The following is a 20325-nucleotide window of genomic DNA, read 5'->3' as shown; positions in this document are numbered from 1 at the left end:
TCATCAATTCAGCATTCGCTTATCAGACAATTTATCTGTATTTTCAGCTGAAATGTTAGCAATTTTAAAAGCTTTGGATTGGATAGAACAAAATAAGCCTCAGAACAGTGTTATTTGTTCAGATTCTGCTGCCGCTTTGGTGGCTCTAGGAGAAGGCTCCTCTAGTGCCCGTCCAGATCTGGTAATGGAGATTCTGTGTTGTCTCTTAAGAATTGAGAGATCAGGGTGCCATGTATGTTTTATGTGGGTGCCTGGACACTTTGGGATAGAGGGAAATGAAGTTGCCGACAGGTTGGCTAGAGAGTCATTGTCTAAAGAAAATATAGAATTGAATGTCATGATGGGTAAGAGTGAATGTGTGAGTATCTGTAATGTAAAACTTGAGTTGCAGTGGCAGAATGAGTGGAACCAGGAGCAGAGGGGAAGGCATTATTTTAGTTTACAACCCTCAGTAAAGTGTAAAAAATTGAGAAGTATGTTTGGGCGGAAGGATGAAGTTGTTTTAACGAGACTGAGGCTGGGGCATTGCTGTCTGGCCAGTTGCTTAAAAGTCATAGGTAAGCATGAGAATGGGTTGTGTGAGTGTGGAGAATTGGAGACGGTGGTGCGTGTGCTTCTTTCTTGCAAGCTATATTCCAGTCAGAGACGACAGCTATTTATAGACCTGTATGATCTGGGTCTGTCTGTGATTTCTTTTCGAGGTATCTTTGCATCAGGAGAAAAATCTAACTCCTTAGGGAGGGCAGTATTAAAAGTTCTGCACTCTGCTGGATTATATGTGAAAATTTAATTAAGTAGTTCTGGGTATGACCGGTGGAGGGCAGCATTACGCTGGATAGCGTACAGCCTGCCGGAAATCAAGAAGAAGAAGAAGAAGAAGAACGTCGAAGTCCATACTCCACTCCCATCTTTTTCGAAGATGATGTTGTTGTTGTTGTTGCTCCTACAGTTTGTTTGTTGACAGAAGTCGTTTCCTCTCGGCGTCGTCGCCAGCTCCAGTTTCCATTAGCATCTCGGCTAACGTCTTTAGCACCGTTGGGACAGTACGTTGGCGAACTCTTAAATTGTTTAGCTTAAATTGTTGGTTTCCAAATGTTTGTCTTAGAGAGTCAAGGTGCAGGCTGGCGTCACAGCTTCACTTCATGAGTTATTTTCCCACCGACGTGTCCGTCAAAAAGTTTCCCAGCGTCGTGTCCGAATTTTCTTTTACTTGTTTGATACTTTAGCCGTTATTAATCAAGGTAACCGATTTACACCTGGCGTCTCTTTAATAAAGCTGCAATACTCGTTCTGACCACTAACATTAGGTAACATTAGATAGTCGTTACATCCCAGAGGGGCGCTGTTGCTCCCTAGTTTATACAGTCAATGGGTAAATGGGCAAAAACAAAATTAGTAATAACAAAAAAGTGTCTAAGCAAAGAAAATAAATGGTTTTGAAGTTGGTACATTGTTTCTAATCAAGATGATTTTCACTTGCTCAATCCAAAACTCTGCTCTGAACAGGTGAATCCTAGTAATGTATAAAATAGTACAACAATAATACAGGATTCCTTATTGTTGGATTGCTTGACGATATACTGTATTAGCCATTTTCTTGCTGCAGACATTCATGTCATCTCCATCATTAGGCCCCTTTGAAACGTCAAAATGTAAAACACAAGTTATTAAATAAACCAGAAACTGCAAAAGTCAATGAAAATATCAAACTCGGTGAACCCTCATAACTTTATTTGCAGACGTATAAAACTACTGGAGATTCAAGTTTGATTCAATATTTTATTCACTGGCAGACAAATGGGTGAAATAAATAGAGGGGGACGATTCTTGTCATCGTAACTACTGCAATTCATCACTGCAACATCTGAACACACAACACACTTAGATAAATCAGTTAAATACATAAGTTAGAGCAAATAACATATTGCATATTGTGTTACATAGCTTTCATTAGTGTGGTTCTAATTTCATTATGTCATTTGTAGGTGAAGCTGAACGCTTTACCGAACGCTAAATATGCTGCTTTTCTGTACAAATAATATTAAGTGTGATCGAACACGTCAGGTAAAAAAAAATCATAGGTGTTATAAATCAAAGCCGGAGTAGAAACACATTGACAAATATAAAAAATAAGAAATCATCTACAGTAAGTATATTGACATCATTTAAAAAAAAAAAAAAAAAAGAACATTTTGCAGTGTTGTATTGCTTTGGTCGTGAAACAGAAACACATTTTGATTAGCTGTAGAAAGAATGGCAGCATCTGTGGATATTCATTCAGTGTCAGTTCTTCCTGGACAAATCAGTGCCATTGCATCAGTTCAGTGCAGTTTAATTGTTCAGTGTTTAATTAATAAAATGAGCATCTAAAGATTGGCAGTCTCTTTATATGTAATATAAATTCAGTCTCCATTCTGTAATACACTTTTTTTTTTATCTTCACAGATTGATAAAGTTACAGTAACATACAGTAGCATTAGCTTTTTTCCTACATTCTGGGCCGTCTTTATATTACAGCATACACATGGCATATTATGAATGGCTGCAAGTCATCGTGACGGCAATATTAACTTTGTTTGATTGTATCTTAGCTCATATGATAATTTATATAGTTATTTTTACTGCTGAAAATCCCAGTGACAACAGGAAAAGAAAGTGCAGAAGACGAGTTTAGAAAGAGTTAAACAAAAGTAAAAATGTTGCCCACTCGGCTTTAAGAGGAGTCATCACTTGCTGTGAATTACTCCATAGTTACTTAAGTTAATTAGCTTGACTTCTTATTACCTAAAAAATATCGAACGTTGCACTTTCACCACAAACGTATGATTTATTAATCTACTTCTGGAAAAGTGCTGAAAGGAACAAGTATTTTTCATCAGAAAACTTCTCTCAGCGGCAGAAATGTTAGCAGAGACGGTTTTGTGAACCCTAAACTATTGCTTTAGATGTGAAATCTGAAATGGTTATCTGGAGCTTGAGATTTAAACCGATGATCATGTTAATTCCTGAGAATTGCCTTTAATTTAACAAGTTTGAATATATCTAACTCTTAATTAAATCATATAATTGTCAAAAACATTTTTTTGTTTGAGCCTCCAAACAATCAATTGTATGCAAAAGTGGAAGAACTGTCACAGTACAATCAATCAAACTATGTATGTGGATCTGTAAAGTAATGTTAAGCTGAACTGTCATGGTCACTTATAAGTGCTGGTCTTTAGTAGTACGTTTAAAATGTATGCTAAAACAAATAACTTTATATTCTGTGAATTATAAACATATAGTGTTTTAACAGATGCTTTTAAGATGATTTAACTTAGGAATTGAGAAAAAGTTACTGCTAATGAAAGGAGGAGTGTTGGGAAAATATGTCTATTTCAAGTTCAGGTAAGTAATTTCACTCACATACTGCTTTTAAACTCACAAAGAGCTCACACTCTTGCACGTGGCCAGTCAATAAAATACTGTCCTGGCAGTGGTGACAGTTTATACCAGAGGAGAACAAGTTAAGGAGAAAACGTGATCCTTTTGTCAGAGTTTCCAAGGCTGACGAAAAAGAACGAAGGAGCTTGACAGAAAATGATCATCACGCCTACCAGCTGTTATTGCTTCACAGTTTTACGGTCACTTCAGATGGCTTCACTGAGGGCTGGCAGGCATTTTCTCTTGGTCCACACCACAGTTTGGCACACAAGTTACTGTGAAGGTCAAAGCCAGTGGAAATGGTGACATGTCGGGTTGCGGCAGCTTTCGTCCATACAGGTTGAATTCTTGAGTTCTTGTCATTTGGTCGTCTTAAAGTCAGAAAGTGGTCTCTTCCATAATTTTCAAAATGCATATTGATCTCAGAGGTTAGTCTCATCCCAGGTTGGGTCGTTCATGTTCTTCAAAACTCTCCTGACAATCCTCTCCAGCTCTTTCCTCGCCCGTTGTTCCTCCTCCAGTGTTCTCTTCATCCTCTTGTTGTCCTGGAGGGAGAGTGAGAAGGTGAGAAAATGAGCAGATATGAGATCCAACAAAAGTATAGTAGTCCTGCGAAAACAAGGCTAGCGAATAGCAATGGTTTCATTCATAGTAATTTCTTGAGGAACCGTTGTAATTGCATTAAAATGTAGCTGGACCTCATTTTAAACCCTAAACCCAGTAAGAAGCTCTGGTTAGTGACTAAACTCACCTGTTTGAGCTCCTGGACCTCATCTTTGAGACTGTACACAGTGTCCACCAAACTCCTGCAGCAACAGATTAGCTCTTCGTTAGCTTAAGACGCCAGCAAACATCAAGTTTTTGCTTCAGTTCTGTAACAAGCTCAGCCTAAATTTTTTTGTGCGGAAGTATACTCACAAAAACATCTTTATCTCACCTCTCCTCCATTACAGTTTGTCCGTTGCTCCTGGTTTCCTCCACAATAATCTTTTCGTCCTCTGAGAGCAGCACTATATCCTTCCTACTGGAGCCTGATCGAACAGCAACAACAGTTATTGGTATAAGAAAATTCACAAATACACAAAAGCGTACAAAACATACTTCGTCATTTGAATTTATGAATGCAGCATTAAAAGAGGACCTTAAAGAAGGGCTTGAATACATTTGGGGTGCTTTACAAACTACAAGCAAACTGCAAGCATACTTGTTAAAGCAACTATACATTCGTAGGAATATACAACTGTACACAAAGACATACACCAAGTATGCACAATACATAGACAGATACACACAGGAAGTGAAAGGTCCAAGATATGGATATATATGTATACATCTCTAACTGGTTCACCAGCAGGTTTTCGGGTTTGCGTCGCCAATATCTTACGAGAAAATGAGGCAGTCCTGTAACTATGCGCGGTCCAGATACTGTCATAATCGGAGTCTTCTGATTGGTCAGAACATGGTAGATTGCCAGGTAAACCAGTCACGGCGAGGCTGGTGTCAGCAAGCACGTGATTGTGCATGAGGTCTGTTCCTTGCCAGGCTTTAGCAATAGATAGGGTTTGAACGAACCAAATTGACGAGAGGAGGGAGGGGGGTACAAACCATATTGGATAAAGGATGAGGGGTGTCGGATAAACCATAGTCAAGGTGTGGGATGACGTTTGAACCAAATAGAAATTTAAAAAAAATGTCGGGTGGGATAAATTAAGGAAGCAACAGGAAGACATTATTCATAGAAAAGAGGAATGATGGTGATAAAAGCAAATAGGACAATGGGAATGAAACGGTTATTGAATAAAACAGAAGAATCAAGGCAAGACATAAAGAGAGAAGAGAGAGAAAAACACTGTTAGAGCCAAAAGCAGAGAACAATGGTTAGCAATAAGACATGCAGTACCTATGGGTCCGTGTTAAGGTGTGCTTACAGATGAATGTGCTGATGGGTGTACTCACTGGAGTTGAGGGTCTGTCGTGTCTTGGCGCTGGTGCAATAGGCCTCGATCACTTTCAGTATCTGAGCATCTTCCTCTAGAGCTGCCGTGCCTAAGACACAAGACATTTATATCGCTATTTTTATCGCTCATATTATACCTTCACCATAACTGTGCTGTGTTTAAGCTGCTGTGTCATACTCACTCTTCCTGACAGTGAAGTCCTCTTCTGACGGTTTCCTCTCCGGCTTCCTCTTAGGGAGCAACTTCTTCATATTTTTGGGACTCTTACTCATATCCTTCAAGAGAGAATCAGAAGTATGTGAAACAGGAATTCAGATTTCCGTTTGAGCAACGCGTACCCTGCATTGCACCAGAATTTACATATGGTCTCATTTTAGGAAGCACTCAATGTACAGCACCTCTTTGTAGCAGAGGGCAGCAGAAGGCCTGAGTGGAGGCGCAGGGCGAAGGCAGCTCAGGCTCCAGGGTTTGGGGGTGCTCGGTGGCTCCAGGGGTCCCCACACTGGACTGCTACTGTGGCCCGTACCATACGAGGAGAGATGAGGAAGTGTGTGGTAAGGGCTGCCGCTGCCTCCTCCTCGAGACTCAGAGTGTTTGGAAGGAGTGACAGGATGAGAGGGCAACTGGGTGAAGTGGAAGAGAGAGAACAGAAAGGAGGGCAGTGAAGGGGGTGAAGATCAACTGACTCTTGTCAAACCAGTTATCCTTCAGAGAGCGTGGAGACTTACTGTGTGACAGATGGACTGAGGCCTGTGCGAGTGAGTGTGTGCAGCAGAAGTGTGGGTGTATTTGGTGAGAACATCCAGCCAGTCTTGCAGATCGCGTTGGCTGTTACACGCTACTTGCATCCGCTCACACTGGCCGCCTGCCCAACAACACACGCAAATTTACAATAACGTCTTGGCGCTTGTACAAAGAGAAAGTGCATAAACATCCAGTGAACTAGTTTGGGTTTAGCTTGTAATAAGTGAAAGTGTTAAAGACCTCCCTTTTGGTCTAAACTCAAAGTGAAACCTGTTCTGTGACTTTGTGGTTTGACAGTCACTGTAGAGTGATAGAACTGACGCACTGATGTATTGACTGTATTTCGGGTGAGAGAAATCTTCCTAGTTAAATGAGAGAGGGGTCTGACCGGATATTTCAAAAGCATTCTTCAGTTTTTCTCCGTCTTCTATTCTCGAGATGAGCATTCCTGATAACGGCATCCTTCCCTGCAGACACAAACACCAACAGTGTGTTCGACGCCTAACACGGTGAATAATGAACAAAAGCAAATCTCTGCATATGTATGTTATCTGAGACGGTGATATTCAGGGAGTGTTGTTTCCGCTGTGCAAGAGTGTAATTACAAACTGCAAACATACCTGGAAGATGAACCCACTCATCCTCAAGCTGGCAGAGATCATGAGGAGAGTGTGAGGGAAGAGGAGGAGGTAGCGTTCATTTGACTCCTGAAAGACAAAGTACTTTTTACATGCACCTTCATGGACACTCAAATTCAACAGTAAGCTGAGTCACATGACAGAGGTATAAATTCTCCTCCATTAAATCAAATGTCTTGTTTAACTAGGTTTAACGGTTTAAGGCTGTGACGAGTACCTGGCAACTCTTTGTGTGAACTGTGGCCTGGGACATGTGGAGAACAGGGCCTAGGGTTCTGATGTCGTCTCCCTCCCAGTTTCTGATGGGCTCTGTTAAAATCTGCAACTCCAGGATCTTCTTCTTCCTCACTTCCTCACACTGAGCCTGAACACACACAGAAAAAAAAAAGGCACACATATGTACAAAGCCTCAGTGAGATCATTTCTAAGATAAACCAGCCTGAAATTTAAATGAAGACTCTGTTTAGTTCTAATAAGTAAAATTCATCCAACAGATGAATCTGCGTCTTACTTTAAGGTTTTTAAAGGCCGTCATGGCAGAATGGAGGTCAGCTCTGTCAGGGTGTTGATCCTAAAAAAACATGGGAAATATTAAACACAAGAACAGAAGAAAAATGTCTTTTCTCTCCTCTCATCATCAGAAGGACAACCTGTTCAGTTTATTAGTATGTTAACAATTAAGAGTGATCTGTAAAACATTAAATATGCAGGACTGGAGAGAAGACTTACCTCCATATGTCTGTCCAGTTCCTTCAGCAGCGTTGGGTATCTCTCCAGTCTGGTGAAAGGTTTACTCAGACTCATCGTCAGTGTCAGGATCCCAGGACTGGATGCCCCCTTTGACTCCATGTACTCCCCCAACTCCTCACTGTAACGCACACAGACAAAGAAACAAAACACAGTTTATGGGAATTTTATATTGAAATTTAAATATACCCACCCAGTATTTGTCAGCCCGTACCTGTGCTGTGTGAGGACGCTGACAGCAGACGGGTGAGTGGAGCAGTAGGCCACATAGATGACTCTCATTTGGGGCATCAGGCTCAGGAAGAACCCCCCGATCTTTTGCTGGCTTTCAGGCAGCCTACACACACAAATGTGATAATAATATTAGACTCGTGTTACATTAATTGCTAAGATTGCAAGGGCGACAATTACAGGGACTCAACTGGCATTCAGACATTCAAGATATGGAGAAAAAAGTAGTAACATTCCCATCAAGGCTGAGTTTAAGACCAAAAAGATTCCTCTTCTCCTGATTATTTAATGGTGAGCTCTGGATAACAAAGTACACTAAGTCAATTGCTTGTTTTTATCGGACAAAAACATCTGAACTATAACAGACCACTAGATGTCTCTGCTGCTTTAAGAACTGCCTGCGCAACGCTCCACTCAGACCAGCCGCTCGCTAACCCTGAGGGTACGCACCTCGAGTTGAAGAGCTGTGACACCACTTGAAAGCTAACACAAACACATACTACAACGCCCATAACTAGATTTTACAACTTGTAAAGAAAGTATCATAGCCTGTTTTTAATGTGCTGATTACAGCTGTGCATTCTAAAAAAAAACATTATTTTATCCAGGTGACGATGAGAAAGCATCATTATATTGTATTATTAGCAGACAAAAATGAAAAACTGACTTGGTATGCTCCTCCAAGGACTGCACCAACATCTGCTGAAAGGTTGAGATCTCCTCCAGGTTTCCCTGAATGTGACTGATGTCAACACTGCTGAGTCTGCAAAACAGAGGCGAGGTGAGGTGAGGACAGAACACATTTCTCGAGTGCTCGTTTAGTTCACATATTTTCTGACATATACTGTATGTTTGCAGTATAGGATAGATGGTGTGCTAGGTGGTATATATGTATACAAATATATTCAGATTATATGAATAACGCAACAGATATGCTAGTGTGTGTTTTATCTACCTCCAAAATCTGACTCTAAAGTCTGAGTAAAAATAACTCTACCTGTCTGTGGGGTGAAGGGAGCGAAGGTATGAACCCAAGAGACTCTGCAGCTCCCTCGAATATTCATTCTCTGCTTCCAAAATGTTCTGCAGGACCTGACAGAGGAAGGAGAAAACGGAGACAGTGGTGCTGTTTTAATGGTAAGAAGCAGAGCTCAAAAAAAAAGTGTTGGTTACAGCTGCTACATGCATTCTGCTTTTGTCACTTTGAGCCCATTAAGATCAGACCCAAACATCCATGCACACATTAAGATGAGTCTATAGGGAGCTGGCTTTTCAGTAGTAGATGTATTTTGTAATAGGCTAATGGAGTGAGTTATCAGACCCTTTGGGAGCTGTAACACTGCCTTGAGTGGCTTTCCAAGGCTCTAACTCACATGCTAATAAGCTAATCTTGCCGCGACATCAGAAACCTCACAGGAATGAGCTTTCAGATAATGAATTGCACAGTGTTGGAGGAGTAAAAGATGTTGTGTCTCCCTTTAGGTCATGAGGCGGTAGAATTCTGACATTATTTGAAGGAACTCCGGTTGTTTATCGACAATATATGTCATATCTAAGTGCATGTATCTGGAACATGCGCACAAACTTACAAAAAGCCCAAAGCCTGCATCTCCTACTCACACTCCCACTGAGAAGGAAAAAAAAATGTATCTCTAACTTTGCTTTTGCATTAGCGTCTGGGGACAGCTCTGACTTCAGGCAGGGTCTACGTGTGTGTCCGAGGATGAGAAAGATGCAGGCATCCCAACCAAATATGGGCTGTCTAGAGAGACTGTGACAGCTTGTTGCATTATTCACACACACTAGCGCTCACACACACCAGCAGGGGCCGACCCTGGGGCGAGGCTGCCCCAGAAACCACTGGGATGGAAGAAATAACCTACATTACATTTGCTGCACTCTTGTCTCGCAAACACACACACACACACACGGATGACACACGTAGGGGGTGCTATGCGGGCTCCGCAAATGATTACGCACACATTCGCGGCCTCACAGTGATTAATTCGATGTGTGGATGAGAAATAATTGACCGTGACAGCACACAAAGGCAGACACATGTGGCAACAGTGCTGTAACCTTAAAGCTGCGCCAGGAAATATCGAAGGCAAACACAGATTGTTTGATTTCTGGCTAATGACAGAACTGTTTTAAATACCTAAATTAAATTGCATAGATTTAATAATAGTAGATTTTCTTCATATGTTCAGGTGCAGTGATGCTTACCACATTGTAGTAGGTCTTACTGATGATAGTGGTGTCAAAGCCTTTGGGTGGACTTTTCAGAGTCCCAGACTTTGGTTTCTCTAATGTTTTGTCTAAAAATAGAGAAGGAGGTCATTTTTTAAGAAGTGGAGACAGAAATGTTTCATTAAATAAAGCAAATGAGGAAAATTCAAGTAAATGAATGCATCATGTGACCGACTGAGTGTGATATAGACAAGGATTCAGTCTCAAGAACGACAATTCACGTCTGTTCACTTGACATAACTACCACAGCCTGCTATCAAACACATCATACTGCTCTCACTGGACATTTACTGACATCCCTCAGTGCGCCGCTGTCACGGCCGTCGTTGTTTTCTGCCGTGAGCTTTAAGTCAGGAAGTTCCTTTCTATACAGCTGCTCTGGAACTTCCTGTCTTTGTGTGCTTATGAAGCGCTCTTCCTTCTTTCCTGCCTTCCCTCCTCAGAAAGCAACACAATGCACCGACACAATCAAATGAGCCACGAGGATGTGGCTCTTACAATCACGGGGGGGGGTGGCGGCGGCAGTCAACAGCTCCCTGAAATCCATGCTCAAGCGGAGTTCAGAAATCACACGTCATTACTGGAATGAAAATATCATATCTCACTTTTCTGGTGATACTTTCGTGAGACAAAGGTGGACACAAACAACTCAGCTATACTATCTAAATGAAGGGGATTTCTGATCCAATCAATCAAAGAAACCCAAACAAATGTTACTCTCCAAGAAGCCCTCATTTCAAGGATAGCTTCCTTCCATGCTTGAAAAATACACAGCAGCTACAAGAGCTCAGGAAGTCATTATCAGTAAGAACAGACGTGCAGGAAGTGTGTTTGTTTGTGTGTATCCGTAAGTGTAATTGGCCTTGTCAGTTCTTCAGAGAAAAAACCTCACCTTAAATTCATATTGCAAAGTTTGTGTCCATTTGATATAAAGAAGTGTAACCGCAAAATTTCCCTACAGTGTTTACTTCTACTCCATGACTCTCATCTTGCAGTCCTGATGGAAGCACATGCAAAATATTTTATAAACAAGCTGCTCTGACGCAGCTGAAGGTGGTTAAGATGAGAATACTGGAAGGCATTAATATGCGACTCATATATATGCAGGAGAGATACAAAACCGCCGTCTGTAAGCAAAACAATAAGAAGCCGGTACATTGCAAATTGACAGTGGCTGAAGCAATAAGAGCTGCACCCACCGCTTCCTTTCAGCTCTCGTACATAGTTACTCGGGAACCACCCGGTCTTGCCGTTCAGCGAGCCTTCCCACCAGCCCCCGTCCTCTTGCCTGATCACGCTGATGATGTCACCCTTGGAGAAGGAGAGCTCGTCCTCATTGGTCTGCTGGAAGGCGAAGCGCGCCTTGACCAGTATGTGGCCACACCCACCGCCCTCGGACATGTCCTGGAAACGAGGAGAGCAATGAACAACAATTTGTTAAATGTATTTATTAGTGTCGTTCAGAAGGGAACCTTCAAGTCTACTACTTGACTCGGGTTGTCGTCGTTGTCATGGTAACTCACCAGGCTGCGGTACGGAGGCAGCAGCAGCTTTGAGGAGCGGCTCTGAGTGTTCAGAGAGTCGAATGACTTGATCCTCAGATTTGAGGAGTGCGGCACACACGCCCTCTCTACAGAATCACCTGAATCGGAGCGTGAACAAAGTGTCAAACAATCAAAGTATTGTAAATTCATTAGAAATCCTGCAAACGATGAATTTGAGGGAACCTCACGCACAAACAATCTCACCTTCAGTGGCTTTGTTAAGCGCAACCAAGGAGTTAAGCACCTTGGAGAAGTTCAGCCCCTGCAGCAGGTCATTGACCTCAAAAACCTTGAAGGAGAAAAAAAAACAGTGGTAATGGAAAGAGGCATAAAATAAAAAGGACACACATTCATGTTAAATTTATAGCGGGCGACATTAACAAGAACACAAAGCTGTCTTTCCTGAATAATCCATGTATGTATCTGACACTGAAGTGAAGTGAGGAGGTAAACAAAGAAGGAACCTACGAATGATTCACAAGGTTTTGAACCTCACTTATCCCGCTTACTTAGATTTAGAGACTGAATCCCTCCTCGTAACTTTACACCATGAATAAGTACATCAGCCTAAATTTAAAAAAAACACAGTTTCGTGGGCGTTTACGATACAGCCCAGCTACAACTGCAGTCTCAAGCTGGATTACTCAAAGTCTGAGCTCCCCACAATAATCTCCCCATCACACACACACCCCCACACACACACACACGACTATAATCAAAATACCTCCGAAGCTCCTAATCTTGTGTACACCACACACACACCGAGTGACTCCTACACTCCCAAGGCGTGAAGGCGGTGGTGTGATTTGGGGCATGAAAGTCAATCCTGCTTAATTTTTATCATAAATTATTTCCTCTCCAGAATCCTAATTCTTGACTGATTTGGCAGATTTGGTCTCAGTCCAATAATAAAACCACAGAACATATCCTTTTAGAATGCACTCGGTTTGATTTATTTACAGAGGCCGGTTGGCAGTCAGAGCAGCAGGCACCCAACAGTTAATGGACACTTTGACCTCTTCCGCTGGCACAGGCCCAAGATACAACACGAGGCTTCATATTCCCCGTTGCAGTACAACTGCACCAGTGTTGCGTCCGCATACACAATTTAAGTATTTACTGTAGCTGATGCTCCTTCCAGGTCCCACGTATCAATGAACTTGATCAATACTGAAATCCGAACCACGTGTAGAATGTCGCCAACAAGGAAAAGCACTCACAGAGAGATCTCGTTTCCTACTAATGGACAAAAACTGCTGTTGATGTTGAATTTTTGTCTAAATCTAGAAAGTAAATGTGTAGGAAAAAATGCTTTACACATTTATTTAAATTTAAAAATAAATATGTAATACAAAAACCATGATCACTGCGTATTAAATAGAATCTCAACCAATCAGGTTTAATTATTAGCTGATGGTAAATGTATGATTGTTGTGTGATTAACTCTGCTGCTCTTCCTAATCATGACCCACACTCACGCTGGCACTTGCCATCCACTCTGTAATCCTCCTCTATCGGACCGTCTGGCTTGTCCTCTGCTTGTCCGATGACTGTCTGGGAGAATTACTACGCTGATGTCAGTCGGACCGCTGGTAATGGAGACCTTGGCATCCAGCAACATGCCTGACATGCCTCTATAATCAACCTGATTGGAAAATCCACTGGCTGCCTGGCATGCTGCATTACATCAGCCCACTCTTCTCCATTCCCTAATTTCATCTTTTCATTCCCTCCAGAGTCCACCTTTACCAAGATTTCTTTAAAACGCCCGCCCTTCTTGTAACAAAGATTTAACAACAACAAAATTACATCTAGATCCAGGGCTCTGGTTGCATAATCTTCTCTTTTCCATTATGATTACATGTTTTTTTTTCCATGGCTGTGATCAATAATGTCTGTGTGCGTGTGTGTGTAGTCATTTTCTACACTCCCCACTCCCTCTTATCTGCACAGCCACTGCGAGGCAGGATATAACCTGGCTTGACTCACTGTTGTGCAAACACAGACACATGCACACACCCAAATACGTGCACGACAACACAGGTATTTTTGAGGAAACACACCCACAACTACCGACTTCATATTTGACACTATTGAACCAAACAGCTGTTGTAATGCCTATATAGATATATTATCAGAGTATAACAAACAGCATAGAGCTCTGCTATAACCTATAATCATTGTTATCACATATACCATGCACCAGACGAGCACTGTAGCAATAGTCAACTCATATTTCTTATTTCAAAGATGATGAATGCCAACTGTTTGGACTACAATCATCCTAAACATAAAAACAAGACCTACCCATTCACTGATCTATTCCAGAGACTCAAAAAGTCAAATCAGAACTGAAAACGGCGTGTCCATGTCCGTCTTCTTGTTTCCATAACTACAAATGAAGCAGCATCACAGGTAAGCTCCTGCCGCTGCTAAAGACAAAGACAGACCACAGCGTACCGTCCGCTCTGCTGAGAGGGTGACCGGGTGCGATCTGACATTCCCTCGAGGACCTGTACCCCTCCAAGACAAGACGCCGAGGCGGGCAGATAAGATTGCAGCCAATCACTCTCACCCCGGACACAAACTTTTTTGAGTCACTCCCCTCTGGCAGGAGGTTGTGGTCTATCAGGACCAGAATCTTTTTTATGCACACAATCTGTACAGTCTCTTTGCTATTTTAAACTAGACTTTGTGTTTTTTTACAATGAAAAAACAACATATTGTTATCACAGGCTGAAATATACTCACCTAGGCCAACTCATAAACAGCACTCACACTGAGTTTTACTAATGACTAATAAAAATGCCTTTACCTATGATAAATTGTGGGTTGCCAGGTTGTTAAAAATGACAGACGACATTTTAGTCCAGTAGACATATCTGAGGCAAATAACACTTGATTAAATTAACATTGATTAATATTATGAGGTGAAATCGACCGTAGTTACGTCGGTCCGCCTTCACTGGATCTATGCGCGCTCCCGCGGGAGGGGGCACACCTCCTGGGGGGGGATACTTACATTGGCACCACACCGTTAACAGGAGTAACGAGCTAAACAGTTTAAAAGGATAAAGACGTTGCGGTTAAATAATTGGACATGCAAGTTTAAAAATTGGTTTTAACCGATGAATATGTTTGAGTGGACAAAGGGACACCTGTCCTCCAGGCTTCCCACTGTGGAAGTGCACTAACAAATACATTATAGATGCGTTAAGTCAATGGTTAACTCACCTCTACACTGAAAGCCCCACAGCCTTTAATAAACTCAGTAATGTTCCTCTGACACTCGCCGTCGTTCCTCGGTTCTTGGAAAAACTAAACACACACAAAAAAAAAGAGACGTCAATATCGGTTTAAGGGCTCTGTTTAAGATTTTCCCGTTTGAAAACAAATCTTATTTCCAGGCGTTCCTGGTGCACTTGCCACTTGCTGCTTTCCAGGATCAAGCTAGCTAATAAGCCTAACATCCGGTTTGACCTTTCAAAATAAAGCATTAATTGAGAGCCGTTTTCATTAGTTTAATTTAAATTTCGACTAAAAACACACTATTGGCATTATTTTACTGCTGTAGATAGTTTGACCTCCAATTATTATAATTTGTGTATCTTTACTTTTTCAGCTATCTCTTAGATTTTATTTATTTTTTCCTCCTAGCATCTATTCGTTTTCATAATATTTGCAGCGTATTAAGAAATGGAGCGTTAAAATGTAATATAACATTGAAAACAAGTTTGACTCCTTCATAAAATATCACCAAATATATTAAACCTGTTCCTAAAAGTCAAACAATAACGTTATCCACGCCAGAGGACACGTTTGCGCCTTTATTTTGAAAGGACTCCCTTGGTGTCGCGTTAACAGGGGCTATTTTGAAACAGGTTGGATAAACCTAAGGAGGATATGACGTTGACAGGTTCATGGTCCATTGTTTAAGTATGCGCGTGTGAGTGTGTTTGTTTCTGACACAGAGACGGAGATATAAACATGTAAAATTCAAATTAAAGACATGTTTTGTTCAGTCTCAGCATGAACAAAGGTATGCGTAAATCTGCGCAGGTGTCTTAAAAAAAGGGCCTGTATAATTTGGCTTTATTTCATAGTTGGTTATTACAGCATTTCCTTTTGGCATTAGTAACATAATAGCAAAGTATGCTTTAATTTAGGCCTCAGTCAGGTCATATTCATATTTTATTTGCTCCTGGAATATTATAATAAATCAGATAACGCAAAGGGAATGTGTAATACAACAAACCATACAGTAAAAAAAAATAAATAAAGAAAGGCAGATAAATTAACTCCAGGGGCCTGCTTCCATAATTAGCATCATTGTTGTTACATACATGTACAAAGAACTCTTCTGTTTTGACTAGAGTTTGGGCTACAATCAACAGCAAGAACAAATCCCTTAATATTTTCCTCTTATTTAAGTACCCTATAGATTTACTATTAATTAACTTTTTCTCCAGGAAGCCCAATACGGTTTATTTATACATCATGCAGGTGGCCTAAAGGGTTTAACATTTCTCAGTCGATTTGCTTTATTGTTTTTGTATGATTTTATTTATCATATCGAACAATGTGTATTATATTCTAGTCTCTTAATTCTGTCATAGTCCCGGATCCCTGCATCCACTTACTTTGTCCACCGTCCCGGGTCTGAGTCGCTCCAGCAGCTTGCACAGCACCACTCCATCCTGCAGAGACGTCTGGAGAAAAGCCTCGGGATCCGAGATGGTTTTCTTGGGAGACTCCAGGACCCCCAGCGTTATGAGCCATGTTACCGTCTGTTCGGCAGAATTCATGTTCATAAAACAGCAGCAGCAGCAGCAGAAGCAGAAGCACACTCCCTTGGAGCTACCCTACTTGTGGTTCGTCCAAAATGAGAAAGCAGACTCAGCCCCGCCTTGTTTGAAATCAACGCGCGCTGGCTGGATCCTCGGGCTGTTTTCCAGCATAGAAAAAATAAATAAAGATGGAAGTGAGGAATAAGGGTTTTCCTTCCCCTCTCTCTCTCTCTCTCTTTCTCTCTCTCTGTCTCTCCCCCTCTCTCTCAGCGGATGCTGGCATCACCTTTCCTCATGCACAACTGTAGCAGCAGCACCACAGTGAAGACAGGTGCTGTAAGAAACGACTTCCTGTTATACTTTTCAAACTAAAAGGAGGCTTTATCTGAGGACAGTGATAAAGCATCACTGTCGTTCACTGATTTTACTTTAAGCACATTATTATGGCGACACAAACGTCTATACTCTCGAAATCAATAAATCCAACTAAAAACAATAGCTAATAATCTCTTAAGTGAAAGTAACACAATCAGAAAGTACGCTGCTGCCTTTAAAAATACTTTAAATACATTGTATTCTATTGTAAGGAGAGAAATCAGAATTAAACAAATTAATTTTATCGTTCATCATTTCCAAGTGCTTTGCTTGAGAGAAAAGCAAATGGTCTCTGAAATTATTTTTGCCAGAACTGTAAACACTTGTTGATAGGCAATGACAGAGCAAGTGATGAATCCAAAAACATTACTTAAACCCTGCATTTTTACTTTTGATTTGACTTTAAACGCAAACAAATCATGTATCTTCTCTTGCACTTGAGACGTTTATTCTTCGGATGGTTTCTTACTTTTATTTTGACGGAAAAACCGTCTCACTTCCGTTTTAACCTCCACCGCTTTTGAAGTGTTTGACAGCTGGACATCACGGGACTGTCCCACTGATGACTATCGGACCAATTGAACAGTACAGGGTAGCAAAAGCAACATGCACATTGAACTCCGTTTAAAGATCTGCACATTTAAAACATGTGGATGAATTGTCCACAGGGAAACGTGTGGCTCACTTAGAATATTTTGTTCCCATCTAGTCTCAATTTTATTTATTTAAGGTATACATTTTTACAACCACCCCAATGTTATGCGGGACATTTATTAAAAAGAAGAGGAAGAAAGTCTCTTGTCTTAAAATGTGCCAATTCAAACCACTGACTGTAGATTCAAACACGTTTAACTAATAATATAGATATATAAAGGTTGCTCATTGGGCTTTAAATATGCTAATGCACTTCATTCAATGAACCATAACTCCTGTGTTAAGTCGATTTCTTTCTGTCATGCATCAATATTGAGTGTCTGGGACAACTTTCTATGCTGAACTGTGTCAAACTGGGTTGTATCGCCACCTATAGGAGAGTTCAGCTCACAGCTTTCGGTCACACCTAACTTTCTTGGAAAACAGAATAGTTCAGAATAGTGAAGGTCAATGCCCGACAATAATAACAGGGCAACTGCAAAGCACAGTAATATATGAAAATGTCATTGTATTGTCAGAAATGAAGCTGTTTCCTTCCTGAACCACACGCACACATCACAAAATGTGTAATTCATGGCCAACATACACCTCTGCATTTGATTTTGGTTCCAGAAAACATGATGCTCCAGTTTTATGATATGAAACTGACGTATTTTTCTATTCTTCTTTACTGAAAACTGGAAACATGTTGACATTAGTTCAATTCCTGTACCTTCTCATATGTGTGACTCGACACATGTGCTCGATGAACGCAGCTGAAGTTTATGCTGCATTCAGAGGCAAACTGGGCTGGGCTGTGGGTGTGAAGAATTTCATGTATCAACAGGATGTCACACTAAGAATTCAAAAAGTATCATGCACTAACTATATCAAGGCTTTCAGCAACACCAACTCCAGACTTCGCTTTTGCTAAGTTGGTGCTGTTATTAATCATTTTTAATGTCCATGTTAGATTCTTGATGTTATTTAACATTGCTGGACTATCTGCGCCTAAGAAACGACTGGCCTAGAGACAAATTTTACTTGGCACATTACCTTGGCATGGCATCTGCGTCTAAAACCAGCCAGCTAGAATATACTTGAACTGTTTTCATATACAAGCAGGGGAAAAACTAAAGAAAAACATCATTATCAAAACACCAGAAAAGCATAATCCTAAAAAATAAAAATAAAAAATGAGTAGCATTATAGTGTCAGCATGCGTGTTAGACAGTCATCAAACACAGCACACACTTGTGGAACATCTGTGACCAAATCCACATGCTTAGTAAAACCTAACTGTGCTTCAAAGTAGAACAAAACCACTGCGGGGGTATCTGAAACCAGTGGGCTAAAGAACTTTCCAAACACAGTCTCACCACATGCGAGTCTAGCTGCTTCTTTTCGAGTTTGCTTTAAATATGCAGCTTTACGAATGCAACATCAGAGAGAGCGCAGCTTTTAATTACTACAGTACAGTGTATTGGGTGAGGTGGAAATCTTGCAAATTGCTAATTTTAACTTCAGAAATGTATTAATGTCAAACATGACTAAAAAATATATACAATATGCATTTAAAACTGGGTCTACAGCCTCATAGCTACTATTTAAGGCTATATTTAGACATAGCAATACTAGCTGATTAGCAGGCATTCATGTTTATCCAGTTAACTATCTTAAATTAGCGTGTTAGCATGCTAGTATTTGAGAAACATCACCTGTTATGGTTCTTGAACAGAATATAATTTAGTGTACAGCCATAAGGTCAATTCTCTGTATAAAATGTAATAATACAGAACAGAAAAAGCAAGGGAATTTCAATAACAAGAGTATACGGCCTGCTGACAGTGACAGCGCTAAGATGCTAATATTTAGCAGTTCGCCATCCAAATCTAGCGTGTTAGCACAGCTAGCACACTAACATTCGCTATATTAACATGCTAATACCTTAGGCTAATACTTAGCAAGTTACCTAGCAAGTAGCAAAGTATGTTTGTTCACTTCACCGTGTAGAAGGGTTGCCGACTCCCTGAAAAATACATAAGAGACACCTCATTGGCAGGACCAGCCGACCAGATTGCCTTCACCCTTCCCTACTTGGTGAATTTTTCTAGCCCCTTTGTGTGTGTTTGTGTGTGTGAAACGATTTTTTACTATTTGACTCAAACCTGGTTCGAATTAGATTCATATTTTTGAGTGATATGGAAAACATTTATTTATACAATTATTCAACAATTTATTTTTAATACAAAATAATAAAATTAACAGAATAAAATAAATATCTTTCTTAAACAGAAACCTCTCCTGCTTCACTTAAAACTGCATAAATTAATATAAAACAATAGTAAGCAGAACATTCCTCTTGTAATAGTGCAATAGAAAAGTGTAAACATAAAGTGTGAGGACAAGTTGTTGCTTTGTTGTCTTCCGGTATCTTCTTCGCAAGCGACAGTACCTCGACCAATGAGATGAGTGGGATTCCCGCTGTCAGCTCATTGGTCACAGAGCAGGCCCTAGGAATAGGTTTACCGTAAATGATCATATAAAGCGCCCTGTTATTCATTAATTCCATTGACATTTTACACACTATTTTTGATTCTCAGGGTAATACGGGACGATTTTTTCAAGGTACGCTTGGCAACCCTATGTGTAGCATGTTCAAATGCTGAAACTTGCTAAAGGCTTTAGCATCAAAGTAGGGTGAAGAAATATCTTTAATTAAAAAAATTAATTAATTAATTAATTAATAAAGCGTAGTGAAGTCAAGTAAAGAAGAACAAAAAATATACTCATCCAAATCTACTCTATGAAGCCGTACTTAACTATTTAGCATGTTAGCATGCTAACACTTGCTCAACATGACATACATTTTACAGTGTCAAACTTTTTAAAATAGTCAGATCCACTAAGGACAAACAAGAAGGACAAGGCTTAATACACATTGTAGGGTGAATAGAATATCATTACTGTTGAAGTCATAAACAGAATTATTTCA

The 20325-nt window shown here is 40.5% G+C and overlaps 1 protein-coding gene across 1 annotated transcript; it reads right to left on the bottom strand.

Annotated features, from left to right (window-relative positions):
* Positions 1 to 1028: 1028 nt before the first annotated feature.
* On the bottom strand, positions 1029 to 16340 carry LOC311509380 (rho guanine nucleotide exchange factor 7-like; the record flags this gene model as incomplete). Its single annotated transcript, XM_084574569.1, has 22 exons — positions 1029 to 3968; positions 4175 to 4229; positions 4361 to 4454; positions 4808 to 4966; positions 5380 to 5469; positions 5563 to 5656; positions 5780 to 6004; positions 6110 to 6246; positions 6514 to 6592; positions 6746 to 6832; positions 6981 to 7127; positions 7275 to 7334; positions 7493 to 7631; positions 7725 to 7847; positions 8409 to 8504; positions 8739 to 8833; positions 9968 to 10059; positions 11191 to 11395; positions 11515 to 11633; positions 11740 to 11824; positions 14770 to 14853; positions 16176 to 16340. 22 exons carry the CDS (start codon positions 16338 to 16340, stop codon positions 3846 to 3848), a joined length of 2553 nt encoding a protein of 850 aa, XP_084430695.1. The 3' UTR covers positions 1029 to 3845.
* Positions 16341 to 20325: the final 3985 nt, after the last annotated feature.

This window comes from Chelon labrosus (assembly GCF_963514085.1).
Source record: "Chelon labrosus genome assembly, chromosome: 24".
NCBI classification, from domain to species: Eukaryota; Metazoa; Chordata; class Actinopteri; order Mugiliformes; family Mugilidae; genus Chelon; species Chelon labrosus.
Note: the sequence above shows the minus strand (reverse complement) of the source record. Positions and strands in the feature narration are given on the sequence as shown.